General features: G+C 39.1%; 1 protein-coding gene and 2 long non-coding RNA genes across 3 annotated transcripts in view; 1 reads left to right on the forward strand and 2 right to left on the reverse strand.

Moving 5' to 3' along the window:
• SESN3 (sestrin 3) overlaps positions 1-19,361 on the reverse strand; it is a 72,920-nt gene extending 53,559 nt beyond the window's left edge. The window contains exon 1 of the mRNA XM_049620430.1: positions 19,192-19,361. Coding sequence (XP_049476387.1) covers positions 19,192-19,269 — 78 coding nt within the window. The 5' untranslated portion in view covers positions 19,270-19,361. The remainder of the gene's footprint in view (positions 1-19,191) is intronic.
• Positions 19,362-20,413: 1,052 nt separating this feature from the next.
• On the reverse strand, positions 20,414-20,918 carry LOC125914885 (uncharacterized). The gene is made up of 2 exons (XR_007455470.1): positions 20,830-20,918; positions 20,414-20,641 (listed from the first exon to the last, which is right to left on the reverse strand). It is a non-coding gene; the product is annotated as an uncharacterized LOC125914885 (long non-coding RNA).
• A 5-nt stretch (positions 20,919-20,923) lies between these two features.
• LOC125914890 (uncharacterized) lies at positions 20,924-22,918 on the forward strand. Its single transcript, XR_007455471.1, has 3 exons — positions 20,924-21,111; positions 22,387-22,528; positions 22,698-22,918. It is a non-coding gene; the product is annotated as an uncharacterized LOC125914890 (long non-coding RNA).
• Positions 22,919-23,909: the final 991 nt, after the last annotated feature.

Here is a 23,909-nt window from a genome sequence, read left to right on the forward strand (position 1 = left end):
ATTAGGCAACACTGAGTTCTCAGAGCACCATGTAACTAGTCAAAATGTTTAAACATTATCAAACAAGTTAAAGGAGAGATTTATAGCATAGACTGGATTTATAAAACTATTAATTGGCTCACAGTAGTCCTTTAACTCAATATTTTGCTCAACAAATGACCCAGACAATTAAGAATGGAAAACGGAATTGGAAAATACGGCCACTTAAGTGAGAAACCCTCATTAAGAAAATAATTGGTTATAGATACTCCTTACTGAGTGATGATCATTTTCAAAAATTAAAATTTAGATTAAAAAAATCGTTAAAAATAGTCACCAAGATCACATCGCTCTGCCTTGAAAATTTTTAAAAAGTATTTAATATTTAACTATCCTTTTCCACACATTGTATTTAGATGATCGACATTTTATTCACGCCTTCGCAATTGCTAAAGACAAGTAATAATCGACGAATATCTATAAAACGCCAAAATAATATATGTTTTCCATTTTTACCTTCTTTCATAGTTATCTAGAAAATATATTTCTCTCCAACCACACAGTAAGCTCTCTGAAACCTAGGTTATACTATGCATACCCTCTTATTCTTCAAAAATGCTGGAATATAATTATTAATTAACTAAATTATTTCATAAAGTAACCACCTATTCCTATCTTCAGGTCCTAATAAGTAACACCTCTAGATTAATAGATGATGTTCAAATTAAATAATTGATAAATTCCTGGAATTTATACAGTAAGTCTTATCTACCACATGGTATAAAGGTAAAACAATACAACTATAGCTATCTTTTGAATTCAAAATTAAAGAGAAAAACTAATTTTCTGTTTAAATATTAGTAAGGACATCAGGTTCCTCAAGAGAAATCCTGGAATAACTAATATGATAACGGAGAGCTACAATACCTTCATTCCTTTCCAGATTGTGTACATCTATGCCTACATATCTGGGTCCTTATTAACCACCTACACACACATTATTATTCCCTTGGCAATTTACCCACAGCTACTATGGATATCTATTAAATCTATGAGCTTTTGTTTTTGTCTCAATGGGCCTTTAATTTACCATCTCATTTGGATTTACTCTCGGCACTATCCTTCCATTAAATTATTTGTTCAACTTATTATTTCAAAATAGTAATAGCTCTTAAAATTTGTGAAATATGTGTTTACTGTTAAAACAAACAAAAGACAATGAAGGGAAGTAAAAGATAAAAAAAGAATTTCCAGTAATCCCATCACAGAGGAATTGATACTATTAATTTTGGAGTCTAACTCTTCTGTATCTCTTTACCTTTTTGAAAATGAAAATGAAAAATAAATAAATAAATATGAAAAACTTCACATCCTGGAAAAAAAAAAAAAGCCTTTTCCACTCAACAACCTGTTATAGACATCAGTTCACTTCAATACATAGATCTAATCCTAAGAGCTGCCCAGTATTCCATTGGATTTATGTCGCATGTTTGTTTCATGAATTCCCTTGTTAAAAGTAACCTTAGACTATTAAGCATTTAATGATGATACTTGCAAGGTAAGACATGATTCAACTGGAAATTAACCCTATACTGAGATAAGGCTTAGTCAAGAAGGAAATATAGAAAAGACGAAAGATTACAAATGATAATGTGGTCTCATTCTTTAGCCCCTAGGATACAGTACTCTCACTGACCTTTACTGAAAGCTCGGTGGCCCAACCAAAGTTTTGCCTCTTAAGTGGGTATAGATGCAAGAAGGAACAAGGAAGGCAGGCAGGTTGCCAGGACAGTCTTTTAAACAGAACTGATCCAGAGACTCATAATTATAGGAAGCAGTTAGGGGGGAAACATAAGCATAAAGTGTTGATTTGTAATCTTGTCATTGCTTCCAGTGTTCCCCAGAGAACTCTATTTCAATATAATGAAGAACGACCCATAACTCAGTATTTTTATTCTTCATGAGAATAAAATTACAACTAAAGCTAGGCAACCCCCCCCCCTTTCTTTTTTCACAGACAGGGGTCCCAATCCTAAACATACATCTGAGCTTCTCAAGTTTTCCATTAATCTGAAGATAATGATTATCACTCATTAATTAAGAGAAGGAATTGTGTAGCATTTTGAAATGCTCAGATAAAAAGTGCTATGTAAAAAAAGAGATATGCTAGCTTAATCAGACATGCAATAACTGACAGGAAATATTCTCATACCTCACTTTCGCTGCACTGCTATTTTAGACCATGAAAATGCCTCTCTAAATTTCCTTTTTTATGAGTCTCAAAGTCAAAAGCTGACTGCCCATTGCCATGGAGACAGTTCTATTTAAGGTACTATATTAGTCCTTTCCTCAAAGAAGGATAGAAAAGTGGTCAATACAAACGCATCACTCTCCATGGGTTAGAATCAAGTAATTACATATGCTTCTGGGGCAGCTAACACATAAGGGAATTTGGGAGTGGGGGGCAATTTAGTACAATCCATTATTTTTCCTCAGATCAACACAGGTTAGATTTTACTACTCAGTGAGAGACAATAAGAGAAAAATTCCCATGACCTCGAAATTATATGCAACCAAGTAAGAAAATAAAATTATTCATATTCACTATCCTGGACAGAACTGCAACTAGCCAAAACACTGTTTCCTTTCAACGAGCAATTTTTTATCCTTTTGATTTATATATAGAGCCCACATATAATAAATAGTGCTTAAGTTTCCTTTGTGTTACTTTTCAGACTTCCTGATTCAGCTTTCTGACACCCTGTGTGTAACTGAACAGTAAGCTATCAGTTTACAGGTAAAAAAGAATATCCGTAGTTTACATGCATATTTAAATTTGCCTAAAAGACTCAAAACAATACACAAACAAATAGACAAACAAAAAAAACCCATCTTTCGATCCTAAACCTGTCTTCAGGACAAATAGTGTCACTTCTCCTTCTGTTTAAGAAAAACAAAATGTCCCGTATAATCTTCTCCACAAAAGCTTAAAACATCAATCTTCTGTGAAATAAAAATAATCTAAGATGGTGAGGCCCAGCAAAGTCTATCAATGCTGGTGCTAAAACACTTATTTCTATGTAAACAAGCAATTCCAAAAGATATTTTCATTTGATTTCAGTCATAAAACAGCTTCCAAAATCCAACTCTCTTTTTTTCCTGAAGCTAAACTTCAGAATCCAGCAACAATAGAATATGACATTAGATTTCTTCAGGTGAGAACATATTGTACCAGATGGTCTCAAATCTGCAACTATATTTTTTAAACAGGCAAAGGAATCCTTCTGATTCTGGAGCTCGTCCTACTTTTACTACCTATAAAGGGTAGGGATTTAGTATTGATTTAATCTGAAACAATCTCCTCTTTTCACCGTATTTCTCAATTAATAATACATACTGAAAATAAAAGGGACACACACAATTCTGATTTGTATAAGCATTAGGTTAATGACCATAGACCAGAGGTTCGCAATCCTTAAGAGTACATCAGGATCACCTGGAGGGATTGCTAAACCACAGATGGACAGACCTCACCTCCAACGTTCCTGATTCAGCAGCTCTGGAGTGGATTCCAAAATAGTGCATTTCTAGCAATCTCCCAGGTGATGCTGATGCTGCTGGTTCCAGGACCACACTTCAAGAACCATTGTCCTAGACATTAAACAAGCTTACTAACTTACGGACTTGTTATTTCTGTTAATAAATGACTTCAACCCAAGTGAACCATTTTAAATAAAACAATAGCTTCAGTCTGAGGGTGGGACGGGAGAGTCAATCCTAGCAATCTGGAAAGGATATTACTTCAATCAAAACCAAATTAATTCCTAAAACTTGCTATCCAGTGGTTAGGTCATTGCTGGGGTTGCAATGACGTTCAGGAAAACACACCCTTGCCCATCAGAAAATGGCTTGTGTCTCCCGTGAATCAACTAACTGGTCTTGAAAAGCAACTCTCTGCTATAAACTTGTGCAAAGGTACTTAGTATTTGAATGTAAATTTCTTTTAGCAACAACTGTAAACCAATTATGCATTACATATGTTCCAGAAAAGGTATGTTGCAGTTTCTGTGAGTCCAGTCTAGCCTTCCCACGGATTTCCATTTTCATTTTAGAAATCCTTTATCTTGAATTGACCGATCTACAACTGGCAGCACACTGCATTTTGGTTTTCAAGTGTTCCACGGCTCTGTAAAATAGTTAATCATCCAGAAACACTAAAAGGCATTAAAATGACTATAACGATCGAATAAAAAGAAACGGACTTTTACAGTCACAATATCCTCCTCTACTATTTTACGGTTATGAAATGCATACCTGTTACTGACAAAGTGAGGGACAAGTCAGAAGTATGAGAGGACAAACTACTTCATTTTTTCACATCAGAGTACTTTTCATAAATGGGAACACAGTGGTTTATTAAAAGCTACAATTGTTGGATGAAGTCACGACAGGTTCAAATTTTAGTGGCCCTCGGCAACAAAAGATGCAACACCTGCCAGGGCTTTGATGGCAGGATTCTGAGTTTCTTACTCAGGTTTTAAAAAATTCAACTGCTGCTATAAATATCTGCAGTGAAATGGAGTTATCATCAAGGTACTCGTTAGTTAACAATTCTTTCCATTTGCCGTTGTGACAAATATGTTCTCTGCAATAGCTTTAATAAAGGTCATTCGTAAAGGAAACAAAAGAAAAAGGCACTGATGTACTTACCTTTAAAAGCTTACCATCAATTAAAAGTAAAATATTTTCCATTAATGGCTGCTTTTACATCACAGGATTAGTTTTTTACTTTTTTATTAAAAGAATTTTTTTTAATGTTTTTATTTATTCTTGAAGGAGAGAGACAGACAGAGCATGAGTTGGGGAGGAGCAGAGAGAGAGGGAGACACAGAATTCGAAGCAGGCTCCAGGCTCTAAGCTATCAGCACAGAGCCCGATGCGGGGCTCGAACACACAAACTGAGATCATGACCTGAGCCGAAGCTAGACGCTCAACCGACTGAGCCACCCAGGAGCCCCAGACAGGATTTGTTTTTTAAAAAAACCAAGTGCATCAGTCCTAAAATGAATATGGAACCACAAAAGATTCCAAACAGCCAAAGCTATCTTGAGAAAAAAAGCAAAGATCATACTCCCTGACATCATACATTACAAAGCTATAGTAATCAAAATAGTACAGTACTGGCAAACAAACAAACAAAAAAAACAGATACATAGATCAACAGAACAGAATAGAGGACCCAGAAATAAACCCAAGCATATATAGTCAATTAATTTAGGACAAAGGAGGCAAGAACATTCAACAGGGAAGGTCAATCTCTTCAATAATTTGTTGGGAAAATTGGACAGTCACATACAAAAGAGTGAAACTGATCACTATCTTAACCCATATACAAAAGTTGGCTCAAAATTAAGACTTGAATGTAAAATGAGAAACATGTAATTCCTAGAAGAAAACAAGGGTGGTCAGCTCCTGGACATCATTCTTGGTGCTTTTGTGTTTGTTTGTTTGTTTATCTGACTCCAAAGGCAAAGGCAACAAGAGCAAAAATGGTACTACATCAAACTAAAAAGCTTCTGCACAGCAAGGAAACCATCAATAAAATAAAAAAGCAACTACCAAATGGGAGAAAATATTTGCAAATCATATATCTGGGAAGGAGTTAATATTGAAAACATATAAAGAACACATACGATGACAAAAAAAAACACCAAAAAATCCAAATTAAAAAATGGGCAGAGGATCTAAATAGACATTTTTCCAAAGACATCCAGATGGCCAATACGCACATGAAAAGATGCTAAACATCACTAATCATCAGGGAAATGCAAATCAAAACCGCAATGAGATATCTCACACCTGTCAGAATGGCTATTATCAAAAGGACAAGGAATAACAAGTGTCAGTGAGGATGTGAAGAAAAGGGAGGCTTTGTATCCTACTGGTGGGAATGTAAAGTGGTATAGCCACTATGGATGGAAAAGTATGGAGGCTCCTCAATTAAAAATAGAACTACCATACGATTCAGCAATTCCACTTCTGGGTATTTATCGTAAGAAAACAAAAAGACTAATCTAAAAAGATATATACACCTCTATGTTCACTGCAGCATTATTTACAACAGCCAAGATATGGAAACAACCTAAACGCCCATCAACGGATGAATGGACAAAGATGTGATATATACATACAATGGAATACCACTCAGCCATGGGGGGGAAAAAAAAAAGAAATCTTGTCATTTACAACAACAAGGATAGACCCTGATGGTATTATGCTATGTGAAATAAGTCAGACAGGGAAAGACAAAAACTGTATGGTTTCACTTACCTGTCAAAATCTAAAAAAATAAAGGAATGCACAGGACAAAATCAAACTCATCGATACAAAGAATGGATTGGTGGAAAGGGGAGATATAGAGGGAAGGAAAGATATAGAGGGGTGGGTTAAATTGGTGAAGGGGATCAAGAGGCACAAATTTCCAGGTATAAAATAAATAAGTAGTGGGGATGTAATATACAGCATGGTGACTACAGTCAACGATATTGTATAGCAAAATTGAAAGTTTCAAAGAAAGTAAATCTTAAAGGTTCTCATCACAAGAGAAAAACTTTGAAACTCCGTATGGTGCCGGGTGGTAACTAGACATATTGTGGTCATCATTTTGCAATGCATATAAACATCTAATCATTATGCTGTATACCTGAAACTAACATAACGTACGTCAATTATACTTAAAACCAAGTGCATCAGATTAGTGGTTACTTCATAACATAGTCAACCATATCAATACTTGGGTTATGCACATTTATTTCTCCCATGTATAACCATAACAATATGCAATCATAACAAGGGTTGGTCAAAAGAACTCCCTATCAGATCTCATTTGAAGCACACAATATTAACATGCATAGCTGTCGATCTTCATTTCAATGAAAATTCTGGACTGAACACGGTCTAAATCTTGTACTTTGTACCAACTGCGTCATTGCTTTGGATGTCATTAGATCTCAACCACGGAAAAACATCATATACTCATGCTTTTACAAATGTTCAACCCTGATAAACGGTGCCACATTTTACTCACTGACTAAATGCTCAGTGTGAAATTTTTAAAGCTCACTGTCCTAAAAAGTATTCTGGATAATTAATGGTTTTCCATTTTTATAAAGTATTGACAGCCATCACGTCTGCTCGCTGGAGGTGGGGTTTGTCTCCACTGAATCACCCTCCCCTCACACACACTGCCCACATCAACGCTCATACATCTCTGCATTCAGGTACTACCTCTGTCGGCTCTGGAGTGTGTGTTTTTTTCCTTTACCAGATGACACATTTCTTGACTGCCACTGTGATACTGTTGGTGGAGGAAGGTAGTTAGGGAATTAGGACTTTAATGGAATAAGACAATGAGTTCAACAGTTTAAAATTTACTACAGAAAAAGTACGAAGCTTCTTGCCTTGCCTAGCTGCAGTCCTAAGAAATATCTATGGAATTATCATATGCCCGCTCCACCCAAGACCTCAAAGACAATATGAATGACACAGCTCTGCAGTCCTAACTGGGGACTCTGACCAGCACAAAATACATTCGGACTCTTAAGAAACTAGTTTTGCACTATGGCCTATCAATCCAAACTATTCGTATAAATTAGGTTTCGAGAAACTCTCAAAAAAGTAACCATAATTACAATGTAAAGCTCTGTAATACATACCGGTTCTGCTACTGAAAATCAAACAAGGTGTGAAAAGGTGTTACTTCCAAAGAGGTGAAAAAGCACTCTGTTTAGAAGTGCTCAATGGCCTGACATGTGGGCTTTCTAGTGTGTTTAGTAACTACAGATTTTCAGAAGTTTTACTTTGGATCCGTCCTAACTTATCCAGGTACTAAATAGGTCATTCCAATTAGACGTTTTTATAAATGTAGTGTTTATTACAGAGTGGCATTTGATTAGTTTTATACAGTTAGAATGACACAGACATTTTTTTTAACAGGTACTATTACCTATTACATATTACCTATGTTAGCATGAGCTGGCACAACTCAGAAGATGCCAAATTCCTTGTGCCGTCTTTTACACCTGGAGGTCAGCAAGCTAGCCTGCGGGCTAAACCCAGCCCGCTGTCTCTTTTTGTACTGCCTGGGTTTTACATTTTTAAATAATTGAAAAAAAAACCCACAAAAGAATATTCATGACATGTGAAAATAATATAAAGTTAAAATTAGAGTGTCCATAAACAAAGTTTTATTGGTACAAAACCATCCATTCTGTAATGGGTTATCTATTGCTCTCGCAACACTGGGACAGAGCTGAGTAGCTGTCACACAACTACTTAGGCCTTACTTTAGGCTCGCAAACCTAAACTGTTTACTAGCTAGTCCTTTACAGAAAAAAAAAAAAATCTGCCAAACACTGTTCTATACCATCTGTCAAATGAGGAGCATAATCTTGAAGTTCTCTTTATGAGATCCAGATGTATGCTGCAACTAATTACACTGCTTAGGCAAGAGCCCTGATGTCCTTGCTGTCGGTGAGTTCAGTACCTAAGAGGTAGGAGCTGAATTAATAAATATAACAGACATTCATATAGTATGCAAGTGGTTTATAAATGCTAACAGCCTTTACATTCCTTGACTCCTTAAGAGTATGAAGGCCATGAAGGGGTAATAACATTGAGATGTAGAATAAGCATAAAAGGGCAATGTATATATTTTTACCAAAAGAGAGAATTGTTTCTACATTCTTATTTACCTAAACATGTACTGTCCCTCACTCTAAGGGCACTATATACTAAGTAGTTCTCTTGCATAAAAGAACACTTGCAAATTCATGCTAATCTTGGGTGTTCAACCATGCACTTTGCCTCAAGAATATTAAAACCTAGACCTTGTAGTTATCTTAATAGTTACATAATACAAAACAGTATCTTAGAAGATTATTAACTATACAGGTCATACTGTATTTCAAAAACTAAGACTACAACAAATATTCTTTACCCCACCTGAGAATTCACTAATTTCAACTAATACACAAAAATGTTTATGTAAAATAAAAGAATTTGAATATTACTTGGGGTTTAGTGCTAAGGTACCATTAGCTTAGGTGATTTTTGTTTTAATTCTCTTTTGGTGAAGTCAATTGGCTGGGTTTGTTTTCTTTATCGTTTTATACCCCAAACAATAAGATATGCAAGTTAAATTCCTAGCTTCATATAAAAAGGAAACTCGCTGAGGATTTATTTTGATTTTCTTGGGGCACCTGGGTTGTTCAGTTGGTTAAGTGCCCAACTCTTGGTTTTGGCTCAGGTCATGATCTCACCGTTTGTGGGTTTGAGACCCACATCTGGCTCTGTGCTGACAGTGCGGAGCCTGCCTGGGATTCTCTCTCTCCCTCTCTCTACCTCTCCCCTGCTCATGCTCTCTCTCTCAAAATAAATAAACTTTAAAAAAATAATAAAAATAAAATAAAATTGATTTTCATTTATATTACCTTAAAGACAAAATGGGTAGTAAAAAATATGCCACCCAGCTTAAAATGCACCAAGCTGGGGCAGAGCCTTAGTAAACACAAAGCACCGAAGGATAAGCCAGCCTGATGCTGGGCCCTTGGTTACCCCAACACCTGATTATCACCCAATTTTTATCCCCTTCTTTTCAACCGTTACGTGAATATTGGATAGAGCTGCATTAACAGAATTTTCTATTGGATAGAGATGCATTAACAGAATTAGACACAATGACCAAACATATTCCCAGAATGAACATACTAAAAACTATTTTTTTGTCAAAATCACTTACCCTTTTTTTAGTGTTAAGCATACCAAAGTTAGGGAAGCCTCCAGTGAAGCAGTTACTCAGATTTTGGAGTGTATTTTCCCTTGGAAACAATGTTCCACCTAGTGGCTAGGTTTCTAAGATAATCAGTAAACGCCTATTGAGTATACCTGTAATATTCATAGTGCTTAACTAGGAATCTTTTTGTGTTGCTATGGAAAACTCTCAAGAGTTCTATTTCACGAATAGCAGAACTGCCATCTTCCCACAAACTCTTCTCCCTAACATACACCTTTGGTAAGACTGGAAACTCTTCTGTAAGTCTTCTGTGGACGTAGAACACAGAATGCAGGTGGGGAAGCCAGTGGAAGGACAGCAGTCCCAGGGGCTCTTTGTTTCCTTTTACCATCATTTTTGCCTTACCACAGAAAGCCAAAATGAATGGTGGAAATGAGCATTCACATGATCTCTTATCTTCATAAATAACTCTTTTTTACCCAAAGAGATTACCAAAAGCTGGGAACATTTCTTAGGGGTCCTATTCAAAAGACCAAACACTTAAAATATTTTTAGACAGTGTCCCTTGTCAGATTATTTCAACAGTACTGAGTGAATCGATGTTACCGAACTAATGAATGACTGATTGGCTAAAGAAATAGGTCACAGTTTGCTGGAAAATTAGGAAAAAATGTATCCTGGGATTAGGAAGACTGGTAAGATAATTAACAACAGATTTAGAGATAAGAGAGCTAACCAGATAGGGCAAAACTGTCAATGAGAACTTCAATTTATTTCTCAATCAATTTAATCTTTCAGAGAAATTTGCATTTCTAATGTAAAAATAAACTAGTAGAAAATATCTGAATTTGAAATCACTCTTATTAATCTCTTAAGTAATCAAGTCCTGTTAAGTTTCATTAATTTTATGTCTTGTGCGAGTCGTTCACATAAAGAAAACGTGGAATGTAAGGAAATGCGGTGCTTATACCTGTATAATGAGCCAGGCTTTGGAGTTAGACCTGTTTTGGTACTATGATCCTAATGGAGTCACTAAAGCTCTCTGAGCCCTAATCTCTTCATCCATAAAATGTGAGTAATAATTCTTTATAGGTTCATTGTGATGATTGAATAGGATACATATGCAGGGTTTCGATATTTAGCAGCCTATGGCACACAGGCGGTATTCAAAAGAAGCTAGTATCGTTATTGATTTTATAAAATGCATTTCGAAACTAAGAGTTACGATCTCAGATAATTACAATGATCTTCCACAAAATCCAGCTCTAGTTAGCCATGAGGTCAATTTCAGTCTTCTCAATATTCAGCCTCTAGCTACTAGAAAGAGAGATTTCATTTCTTCTGGTGACTAGTTTCGTCTTTGCGATAAGGGAGAGGTAAGAATAAAATGTTATCTAGAAATGAGAACATATGCCTCCATTACAAGTTGCTATTACTTAGGAAAAAAAGTTAAGTCTTACTCAAATATGTATTTTATACCTTAAGAAATCTCTGGTGCAAGAAAGAATATGGCCCTAAATCAGCCATTTTTATACTTGGTCATACTTATGTATATTTGGTATGTTCAATATATTCTTCATGAAATGTAAGGTAGAATGCCTGTTACTCCTTATTAGAAGCTTTGAGCAACAAAATGTCGACCCACCATTAAATATCCGATAATATTGAGGTGCCCCTCAGGAGGCAGTCAATAACCTGGCCCACGGACCAGCAAGTGACTCACTTTTGGGTGGATCTGAAAAGTGAAGGCTAACTAAGGGGCAGTCCAGGCCTAGGACCAATTCTCTGGTTCAGTTACCAAGGGAGTGCGTGCTGGCCAAGAAGATCACAGCTGGCTTGGGAGATTTCCAAAATAGAGGACTTGGGGGAAGTAGAAGAGGAAAAGCCTCAGCCAGGATAATATGTGGAAAGAACCTTAGGAGGTGGCCTACAAAGAATCTTGTAAGTTTGAAGGTATGTCCTAAGTACTCCAAAACTGCCATCCCTTATAAAACACTAGCACATTCCAGGAGACAGGTGTCCATATGAAAGCAATGGACATTTTATGTTTCTCAGAAGGACCAATAGCTAACATCAGTGTCCTGACCCTCTTAGTGAACTGATGTGTGTGCTCCCTATCAGAACTCCCTACAGGGGCGCCTGGGTGGCTCAGTCGGTTAAGTGTCCAACTTCAGCCAGGTCGTGATCTCACACTCCGTGAGTTCGAGCCCCGCGTCGGGCTCTGTGTTGACAGCTCAGAGCCTGGAGCCTGGAGCCTGCTGCTGGAGCCTGCTTCAGATTCTGTGTCTCCCTCTCTCTCTGCCCCTCCCCTGCTCATGCTCTGTCTCTCTCTGTCTCAAAAATAAATAAAAACATTAAAAAAAAAAAAGAAAAAAAAAGAACCTCTTACAAAAAGTAGATACTTCATTGAAACATTTCCGTGGTTGCAAAGATGATTTTATCACTAAAATCATCTTTGTTCTGAACTTCTCAATGTGTTCTTCATAAATAGAACAAAATATGACCACAAAGAACAGATATATCAGACAAATATCAAACATCTCTTGGAAAAAGAGAAAAGTCTTCATTTTAACAGATTGTATGTATCCAATATAGGTACACCGCCAGTAGTTATAAGAATAATAGATCTTTAAATCAAAATTCTACTTTGCTAAAAATAAACTTTCTATTAACCAGATCCCAAAGAACAGGCAACCTAGTAGCAGAAAGATCTATGTAAATTGTTCATCATAATTTAACGTGTGAAGTGTGATAAATGGACAGCATGGCAGTCTTGAGATAGAAGGAAAACGGTTTAAAGATTAGGAAACACTTTTGAGACCTCCTAAGAGTTTTGAAGAAGAATTTCCAAAGACAAGCAGGAATTCTACATGTTAACTATAGATTTTGATGGTATGCGATATGTATTTTTAAACAGTTTATACCACATGTACTTCTTTGTTTAATGTAACTGTGGGACACAGGACTAAACATCTTGGCTTTGCTGTGTATTTACTATATATGGTGAATCCCACCTCCTCCCCCCCTCCCCCCCCCCCCCCGTGATATCCGAGGACAGTTCAGATACTGGTAGTCATTTATAGGTGTCATCAGATCTAATCAGATAAATAGATCCTTATGCGGGTGCCTTGGGGACCACATTGAACAGATTGTCTGCCATAGCTTGTGTGGACAGGGTAACTGCACCCCCTACACACAAAATACAAAATGCGCTGTATCTTTGGGGATTGCAGTATTTAGGAACTCCTACATTCAGGGTCGTCCTATCTTCTGTCTACAGTGGTGGTTTTCATTCCTTTATTCTACCCATGCTTGTTATCAGCAGCCTGCACTGATACTTTTCTGATTCTTTCTTGTCTCTTCTTTGGTTGCTTCTCCCACGTCTCAGCTTTCAAGAAAAAAAGGCTAACCCGGCTACTCAGAGCCTTTCTTTCCTTTTCAGCCCCAAACAAACCAATTAGAGCACAATGGACATAATCTTTGGATCTGACCATTCTTCAGTCATTGTGTAGAACTTAGGAGAATATTCCTTCAGAGCCAGAGATGTGTGTTTTCCCCCTCCCTGGTTTCTACCAGATGCCCACAAAAAGTAAAGATCACTTCTAGTCAGCCTCAGTCTCACTATGGTAGTAGAGAAGCTTTTAGAATGTCACTGAAAAGGTGCCAGGCAGCATATGCAAGTCATCCCCACACAAAATAGAGGTGATGAGATGGCCTTATCCACATTTTCTGTCAGTGGTATCAGCCTCTTATTTTCCCCCATAGACTCCTGAGAATTACATTTATATGTACCATACATTTATATGAACTCTGACTCAGCAGTTCTCAAATGTTTTGGTCTCAGAACTCCTTCACTCTTAAAAATTACTGAGAATGCCGAACAGCTTTTGTTGATGTGTGGGTTATAACTGTCAATATTTACTGTATTAGAAGTTAAAACTGAGAAAATGTTAAATGTTAGTTCCCTTAAAATAATAAAACCATTACATGTTAACATAAGGCACGTATTTTTACGAAAATAACTTTATTTTCCAAAACAAAAAAACAGCGAGCAGAGTGACATTTACGTTTGTGCAAATCTCTTTAGTGTCTGTTTAATATAAGACAGCTGAATTTCATGGCTGATTCTGCATGCAATCTGTTGCGATGTTTTGACTGAAGTATGTGAGGAAAATCTGGCCTGACACAGATAAGAAGTTGAGAGATAAAAGAGTTAACTGTGAGTCGTCTTCTTTGATAGCACACCAAAACTCCACGAGCAGACCTCCTTGTTAGTTACAATGTGGGATCTGAAACCCTATCAGTAAACTTAACTTTCTATACCCTCATATAGGAAAATCCATTTGTCTAGCTTGCACTTTTAATGGCTCTATTACCCAGGCATGATATTGATAAATATTTGCTCCAAAATACGAAAAGTGGTCCTGAAAATTCAGGAACGCCTGACAACATTCATTGCTAGGAATAAAAAGAGTGGTCAGACGGAGAGTTTGTGGGGACCTACAGGCACTCACAGAGGCGGAGGCTGGCAGTGAGGACACTCCCTGGCAGCTTCAATACTGCAGGGGACAATTAGAATACAGTTTTATTATAGAAGCAGTTCTAAGAATGAAATGGACTTTTTATGACAGAGGTCATGGCACTTAAATTTTCTGTTTGTGAGAAACAGCTGACATCATGTGAAAGCACTCTAAAAACTGTGAAAGTCTAGGCAAACTGAAGTTACAACCCAATAGTTTCAAAAGGGAAAAAAAGGGAGAAGGGAGAAGATGAAAAGACTAAGACACTTTTACTCCCATAACTCTTCTCCTAAATTAGAATTATTAAACATTCTTTGCTTAACCCAGCTGGATTTCCCCCAGCTTGTATTAAATATGATCATCTCTGACTTGTAGTCTTTTCAAACTAAATGCTAATTCCCCTCATCTGCTGAAGTGCCCAAAAGGCAATTTCATTTTATTTAATTATTGGAAAAAATGAAAGCAGCGCTCACCGGCTCGCTCTGTTTAAGAGGGGGTGGGGTAGGTACAAATAGAAATATGCAAATCAAAAATCAGTATGTTGCAGAATATCTTTACTTCTCATTTATAGACAATAATTAAAAAGGACAGAAAGGTGAAGACTAACCAAATCACTCAGTATGTATTGAAATAGACTGCCACGACTCACAAAGAACTACAGTCTTCTGGGAACATAAATAGGCTCATGTTTTTCTTAGATTCATAGTCGTACTTTATGGTTTACAAAGTACTCGCACGCACATTACCTCTCCTGAGCTACGCAGCAACCCCTAAGTCAAGTAGAGATTATCTACATTTTGCAGAGGAAGCTAGCCTTCCAGGAATTTAATTTGCCCCACATTACAAGACCTGCCTATGAGTACATCTTGTGGCTCCCAGCATCACTACTTTAGCAGTTATGTTTTGGCAGTTTACTTATTGGGTGGTGGGGAGGTGGGAGAAAGCAACAGAATCCCTTTTACCAATGAACTTTCAATTGAAACTGAACTATGAAACATATAAACATACAAAGCAATGGATTGTAATATGCTTCAGCTATAAAGTAACAACTACTGATAACAACACCTTTGCGTTCTCACAAGTAAAAGTATGAACAGGTATGTGCAGGAAGGATTTTTTTTTTTTTTTTGAAGGCCAAAGCCTTCGTAATCAATGACAATCTTTCCTATCAATATCATATTAACAAAAAAGTTCAAATACGTACAAAGGTAGCGGAACAAGTTTTAATTCAAGGCCTGCACAAGAATAATCCTGGAACAAAAGATAACTTTTATAACAACTTTGTTAAAATTTGGGAAAACGTATTTTTGGGTAGCTGTATTTTTAAGTTCTAACTTAAAAATAATTTTAAAGGTACTGAAAAATGTAATCCAACTCATGCATTTATGAACACTGACGCCTCTTAGGGCTCCCTGAAAAGCAGTGTGAAAACCACTGCATAATGGTTTGCTGTCATAAATTCACTGCTTAATCTCCACCTAGTTCAGTTAAGATAAAATAAAAACTGTTATTTTTTTATCAAAAATATATATGCAAGAAACCAGATTAACCGAGGTAGACTAGGGCTACTAAATCAGTCAAAGCAATTATATTCTATTGGTTGGACCTGAAAAAATTGCTATTAATTGACAATTTTAATTATAAAAGTGGTTCATACGGTTCCATCTAATAGTCCCCATTTTATTTTCAGTCTTTACACTTAAAAACCCACCAAAAGCTGTCAAAATAAGTGGTTATATAAACAAAGCAGAAAAATGTAATAACCAATAAAGATCTATCACTAGAACTACCTGAACACATGAAGAATTTTCAAATGTTAAATCTTCCAACTTACATGCAGTTTTACTCACCTCAGTAGCACGAGCTGCTCAATACTCAAAAAAACATTGTCATATGCCCCCTTTTATTCATCAGAAAATGAGTGGGCTGATAGTTACCTACCTTAATGCAGTTTGGTACTTCGCTTTAAAATTTATCTAGGCGTCACTGGAATTTCTTCAAGTAAAATGTATGACACTTCAAAACTCATTAACTTTCCCAAAGTAAGTAGAAGCAATTCCTCTTTTATTAGAAGCTTTATTGAATTGTTTCACTGATAACAGAGCAAGTTAGACTTTATATAGAGTTATAGATGTGAGGATAGTTTTTTGTTTGCTCATTTGTTCTCCTATCTGGGAAATATATTGTTGTTCCTGACCTAAGATACCAAATTAGGTATATTCAATATTTTAAAAAGTGTTTCTACTTTTGATGGCACTGAATCCAAATTGTAAAGGCACTTCTAATTATAAATGTTAACTCCCATACAATATACAGCTCAATTTTCAGACATCGGGTTAAATAAACCAAGTTATTCCATTTGAAGAATCCAGTTCCTTTTGAAGTTCCCCCCAAACTCAACACATTGCAACAGATTAAGCTACATAAAGATATAGCTTCATGCCACATAAAAGGTGACTCTTTCCCCATCATTAATGAGGATTATAACAGCAAAGAGTAATATACCCGAGCTTCATTCCTCATTATGGACTACGCTGAACTAAAATTCAGTATGCTGTGACTCACTTGGTTAGCACTGAACACTTTATTAAGTAGAAAACACAAGATCAATTCAAAGAATTGCATTTTGAGAGTTACAGATGAATTTTAAAGTCATATACTTTCTAGCAAAAAGAAAATCATCTCTTTATTAGAAATAAACTCTTCCATGCTATTTTTAGAATGACAAAGAATTTAAAATGCTGAGCACTTGATCTCTTTTAAGAGCACTGAAGAATAGCACTCTTTAAAAGCTACAAATGTTGCCAAGTCATGTCATAACTGGCTCAAACAATCCCATTTCCATCTAAAGTTATTTCATGCTACTGCATGAATCAATATTAAATACCTTGGAGTTACTAAAAACTGGAATACTGGCAGAGGTACATAGCAATTATAAAATATGAAAATGGTGAATATCCATTTTCCATACACCTCTTTCTTTTAATAATGACTAGAAATGAGGATGTTCTTTCTAGGTAAATAGAAATAGTTTCTCAAAAGCTAAGAGAAAAATATAAAGAATGCTAGCAAAGTGTGATGGATCCATAACCATGGTTCTCCTAAAAGAAAAACTAGATTTTGAAGCCTAATATCACCTCCAAACAAATTTATTAGCCTACCAAATTGCCAGAGGCATTAAAAAAAAGTCAAAGTCAATATAGTTCCTTGTTCAGTCAAAAAAAAAATAACTAGCTGTTATTTTAACCAGGCTTGTGTTTAAGCAAATGTGTCTCAACAATTTGTTTCGTGTTAAAAACATAACTAACCACTTTTGAAGTTAGCAAATAATAATTTTTTTAAAGCTAGGTTCCCATGACATCTAACCCTGAAGTGAAAGAGTTAACATTCAACTAAGCTGATCTGCACTTCTGATCCATTACATTTCTCACAAGCTGCCCTACAATGAGCTGAGCAAGTATCAACTGTAATTCGATCCCAGAGTTTATGGAAAAAAATAACTGCACATACTCAACATGCACATTTAATAAAAATCTGTTTCAAGAGAAACATATCCAATAAACACAATTTAAGGCATATTTAACTGTTCGATTAACTTCAAATCTAAAATCTCTTTGCTTTCTTCATGATCTCAAATAAAATAGCGGGGGGGGGGGGGGGGCAGCAGCCCTACTGCAGGGAAAAGAGGCTTGGAAAACAACTTTGATTGGCACTTGGCCTGACCCACAGAGGAAGAAAAACAGTTTTTGGACAAAGAGCGCAAATATTTGAGCTTGCTTACTTACATGCTTTCTTTATATTTTTAATATATAAATAACAATCCCAATTGAACTGTATTTGGGGAAATTGACTAAAAACGGTGCCGTATTCACCCTAGTCTTTCAGTCCCGATGTATTTGCACAGCTCAGCAATTTTAATTCATTTGTACTGGACAAACAGAAGCACCCCAACTAACGTTTCCACTTGATGAAATGTAATAATAGAGTTTGGAGAAAAATAAACTGATCATAGTATTACCCAGTGGAGGCTGTTAAAGTCTGATTAAAAGCTTTTCTCGCTCTAAAGCGACATCTTTTCACTCCCCTCCCCCACCCCTCAACGGAGTGATTAAGCCAAGTAAACTAAACAATTCTGGAGTAAACTTTCTATCAGTCACTCTGGAGCAATAAACTGATTGTACTTCTGATTTTTCTGGACCTACAAGGGGCGGCGGGTGGGGGGGGTGCTGCTAAGGAGTGATAACCTACGTCCACCTCCGTCTCCTCCTCCCCCAACCCCAAAGGAACTGTAAGGTCGAACAGCATTTCCCATGGACATAAAGTTCAAGCTGCTTTACCAGTTCCTTTCAACACTGAACTACAGACACAAGACTACCGTCAAAAGAATGTAAAAAGGGGGGGGGGGGTATTAAGGGAGAGCAGGCAAGGAAGGCAGAAGCGACCGAATAAACAAAAACAACCCCCGCCGAGAGTTAGCCACAGCAAAGACGCAGCCAGGTTCCTCAAGCCCAGACCAGGCTGTTCAGATTTCACACCGACCTCCATCAACAGCACCGGGAGGAGGATCGAACCGCTCCCCCCCTCCCTCCGCCCGCGGAGCAGGCCGGAGGTGGCAAGGCAGGGAGGTGAGCCGAAAAAGACTACCGGCAGCAAAAAGAAAATCGGAAGAAAAAAAAAAAATCCCCAACCCCTCGGGACTAGCATCTGTCCCGGCGGAGATAAAAAGCAGCAGTGCAAACCTCCACCCTCAACCCACGCCCCCTTCTTCGGTCTCGGCGTGGGGAAGGTGCCCCGGGATGGCTTTGAGCCTCGCCCCAACAGTGCGCCCCCGGCCGAGCTGCCCGAGCCCCGCCGGCAGGAAGCGCCCCTCTCGGGCTGGACCCCAGGCCGAGCCCGTACCTTCCGCAGCACTTTCCGGCAGTTGGTACAGAGCAGGTAGTTGGCGGCGGCCGACGGGCTGCTGCCGCCCCGGTTCATCTTGGCTGCGGGCGCCGAGGGCGAAGACGGACGGCGGGCCGGGGCTGGGTATCACTGCGGCCGCCCGCGCCGCTGCGGGGCCGGGGCCGGACCGTCCCCCTGCCGCCGGCCGCGCTTCAGCCTCAGCCTCCCCCGGGCGAGATGTCGGGATGGCAGGCGCCGGCCCGAGAGTGAACGGCGCTGACCGAGGCGACCACCGCGGCGGCTGCCGAAGCGCCGGCGGAGACGGCGGCGGCTGCTCCTCACCGGCCCGTTGTTCCTCCCGCCCCCATCCTCCAGACCCCCGCCCCCGCCAGGCTAGGACGAGCAGCCGCCACCGCTGCCGCCGCCTCCGCCGCCGCCGCAGCGCCTCAGTGCGGCCCCGCCCCCGCCTCCCCACCACCTTCACCACCTCCACGCTCCGGTACCGCCCCCTCCCGCCATTCGGACAGCCCCGGCCACGCCCCTGGGCCGCTAGCCCGCAGCCAATGAGCAACTAGAGCCCGGTTGGGAGCTGCGCCGGCCAATCACAGACGCCGAGGACGCCTTGAATCTCCGGGCAAGTTAAGTTTATCTCCGAGGCTTGGAACTGAAGAGAGATGGCGGGTTAGTTAGGTAGTGGGGTGGGTGGGAATACAGCTTGTGCGGTCCGCCAATAGGAGGAAGAGGGTGTGTCGGATGCAAATTATCCCTGGAGGCCCCGCCCCGCCCCCGAAGACTGGCCACGCCCCCTTCCCTAGGTCCCTGCAAAAATGGTAAGGAGAGTGAGATAAATAGCTGGGAGCTAGAGCCTCGCTAGAGGGTCTAAAACTGAGCTTAATATTTCCTGGTTTCTTGAGAGATGTTGGGGACGGGAGAGGGGCGGTCGCTAAAACGTTCACATTGTCAGGACAGTTGGTAGGCTTTCTCCCAGCCAAAATCTTAGCTTAGCTGTAAAGAAGACTGCAGTCACGTAGCACTTGGCACCCAGGGATCTCAAAGAACTTTATGCATCATTTATCTTGAGCCTTGTTTTGCAAAAGACCCATTACCTAAGGCTTGGGCTGGGGGTAGAGGTAGATGTTTGAGCTAGATTTACACCATTAATCGAGGTAGGAGGAGAAAGACGCAAAACCTCTGGTTTAGCGGTTTCCTCCTCCCTCTGAAACACCTTCTCGCAGTCCTCTCAGCAATGAAAGTTCCTTTATTCGTCCAGCACGAAAAGGCCAAAGAAACAGGGTTATCCTTTCACCTAACAGCCCTTTCTGGGGCAGTTGATCAGAAACATGCAGAGCATAGAGCCTTGGCTTGGAAGGAAGGTTTGGAAGGAAGAACAAATCGTCTGTAAACTATCGGGCTGGACTTGCCTCTTCCAAAGCTAAAAATGGTGAGTCAGGATTTTGGCGTCCACGCTCTAGGGAGAGAAGCCACATGTAAATGGGGAACGCTCTGGCTGGCAGAGCGAGGGGGAACAGGCGAAGGGGGGAGCCAGGTCTCTTGAGGAGGCCAGCAACGCGCGTGCGGGTCGAATGCGGGTTCCCGACGCAAGACGCCCGGAAACCTGCTCCCCAGTGAGAACAAAGGCAGGCGCCAAGCGAGAACCTGATTGGTGCCGGGTCCTCACGGGTGTCCTCTGGGCCCCGGAGACAACTTGCTTCACCCACTGGCGCGGAGCTCCGTGCTCACTGGAGCCCAGGCTCCCCACCCGGCCTTGGCCGTGACCACACAGGACTGTGCGTTATGACATCACCTGTTTTCGCTCTTTAGAACATGATCTGTAGTCTCAGCTTCTCCTTTTTTAGAGGTCTCTAGTGTACCGGGATTTGGGAAGGCCTGCAGTCCGCAGAATGAATCTGGAGATGATGTCAAACAACGGTTTCACTGGTTTGCATTTCTTTTCTTCCTTTTCTTTTTAATTAAAAAACACACGGACACACACACACACACACACACACACAGAGCCTGGTTTCCTTAGGGATTCAGAGTGGTGTTGTAATGCAAAATCAGAAAGGTACACTTGGAGGAGCTAGCAAGTTTAGCATATCAAAGCTATTAGACCAAATTGTGTGGTTAAAAGTGTCAATCTTATTTTTTCAACAGCTGCCTCCTCTGTCCCTTTTAGAGACCAACACACATAAACCAAGTCTACACAAGGAACAAAGGAAGTGGAAATCTGCCAGTGTCAGGTTGAAATACATTAAAATTGACTGGAAAACCCCTGAAGGGCCTGAGTTATGCGGTTGGGTAAATGTGTTGATCCACTTAACTAGTAATAGCTAAAGGTCACTTGATGCTGTTGTAGACATGTATAGCCTAGAATAGCAATGGTGTGGGGAAGGTGCTTGACAATCAGAAAAAAACTGTAAAAGCAAGAACATTAAGGAGGGAAATTACCATAGGCTCGTCAATGCAGAGAACCAAGAAATCCAGGGAGAAAGTTAGCAAGGCACAGTTTTCCTAAGAACTGAAACACATATGTGTCCCTGTTTAGTGGTAAATTTCTTGGGCTATATTCCTGGCTGGTTCTCCCTTGTAAAGCAGATTTTATGTGAATGCATTTTAAAGGATAGGAGATATTGAAGGCTGAAGTGAATTTTTGTGCAGAGATTGAATTTTCTCAAATAGTACTTTAGATTCAAATTGTTTTCCATCGTATTCTTATAACCGTTCCTTTTACTTAGTAGTTAAAATCCTTTCACAATGGTTCTTTAAGCTCTTCAGTAACTAAATTCCCCAGAAAAGATGGCCAAGAGAGTGGAGGCTACACAATTACACCCTCTGACAAAGATTGCTAAAGGGAGGTTTTAAGGGAATAGCTTGACCGATACATAGATTCATGTATGTGACCAAATAATGGTGGTCTCCACCAAACTCCTCCAAACTTTTATAACATTAATTGTCCATAGGGCCATTTATTTGGCATTTAACCAGGTACTGCATTGGGACATTTCTTACATGGAACCCTTACGTATGAGTCTATGTTTCACCCCTGAAATCTTCAATCTGGCAACTCCTCAGCACACAACCCCCACCCTTTCTTCTAGTCCTCACCTCCCACACTCTCATCATACGTGTTCTTTTCTGTTCTCATGTTAACATTCGACTTCTGGATCCTTCCTTGCTCTTCCATTCCTTACGTGGTCTCCTTTCCTTTTCTAGTCAGCCTGGTTATTATAAAGGGAATGCGACTCAGAGGCTAATTGACTTGTGAATCCTGGATCACACTTTTAAGAGGGAAGAAAACAAAAGTCACTTCTTCAGATTTCGCACAGAACAAGGAGAAACTCCCTTTTGTTGTGTGGTATGTATGGAATAAAAAAAAAAAAACCTCAGAAAAGTTAAGATATTGGTGAAAATTACCAACACTGGGAAGTACTTTTCAACTTTTTATTATAAAATTAGGATAATACTTTATTAAATGTTTTACATTGTTCTTTCTTTTTTTCTTTCTTTCTTTTTTTTTTTTTTAGTTTATTTATTTATTTTGCGAGAGTGCACAGGATGGGGAGGGAGAGAGAGAGAGAGAGCGAGAATCCCAGGCAGGCTCTGCACCATCAGCACAGAGCTGGGACCCAGAAACCACAAGATCATGACCTGAGCCGAAACCAAGAGTCAGACGCGTAACCCCCTGAGCCACCCAGGCACCCTTGTTTTACATTGTTTTTTAAAATAACTTTTGCCTGTTTTGAAATACTCTTTTAAGATGTGATTTTTTTTTTCATTTAGAGCTTAAAATCACATGGTTTGAATGTTCCATAACTTATTTAACCATTACTCCATTATTGAACATGGAGGCTGTTTCCAGTTTTTCATGGTTATAAATAATGCTGTGATAAGCTTCCTCATACATACGTTTCTGGCAGTCCCTCTCATTCCTGGAAATGGAATTTCTAACTGAAAGGATGTGAATATGTTTTAAGGGTCCTGTTAACGATTTGCTAAAATATTTTGTGGGAAGGTTCAACCAATTTGCACTCCTCTTATAGTGAATGAGAACACAGGGGAAAGAATATTTGAAAAGCACAAATCTGAACCGTCATTCTCCAACATAAGGCCCATAAATAGTCCACTTACCTCTATCTCTAATGCTTTCCACGCCCTTCTGCCTGGCGATTTTCATCGCCTGTTGAAAGATCTCCTGGTAGAGTCAAGCACTTGTCAAAGTGTCCACGCGCTCACCCTCATATCTCTTCTTTAGCACCCATCTCCGCACTGAGATGTTTGGCTTAAATTTTATTTTCTCATTAGACTGTGAACACCTTCAGGGTAAGGATGAAGTTACGTTTACTTTATTCTCAATTCCTAGCTCAACCCAAAGAGAAGTGCTTCAAAAATCTTGGGCAAAAATAATGAGTTTTCACTGTTACTTTCCTAAATACACCATACACTCTTCCAGGGCATCTTGTGAATCTCTAATAACAGCTTAGCATTTTATAAAAGGGCCTCCATAAATCTCTGTGAATTGAACGGTTCACAAAATTATTGCTATGGAACAGATAGACCAGATTCATGTCCTGAACTGTCACCAATTCCTTCTCTGACATTGAACATAATGGTTGTTATGGCCAGGGCTTGCTATCTCTTTTTATAAATTGGAAGTTCTAGCCACAAACCAAGAGCATAAGAAGAGTTGGGGGCAACTTTTTATGTTCAGACATTTTGAAACAAGTTACTCTGTAAAT

Source organism: Panthera uncia, chromosome D1 (assembly GCF_023721935.1).
Source record: "Panthera uncia isolate 11264 chromosome D1, Puncia_PCG_1.0, whole genome shotgun sequence".
Taxonomy (NCBI): Eukaryota; Metazoa; Chordata; class Mammalia; order Carnivora; family Felidae; genus Panthera; species Panthera uncia.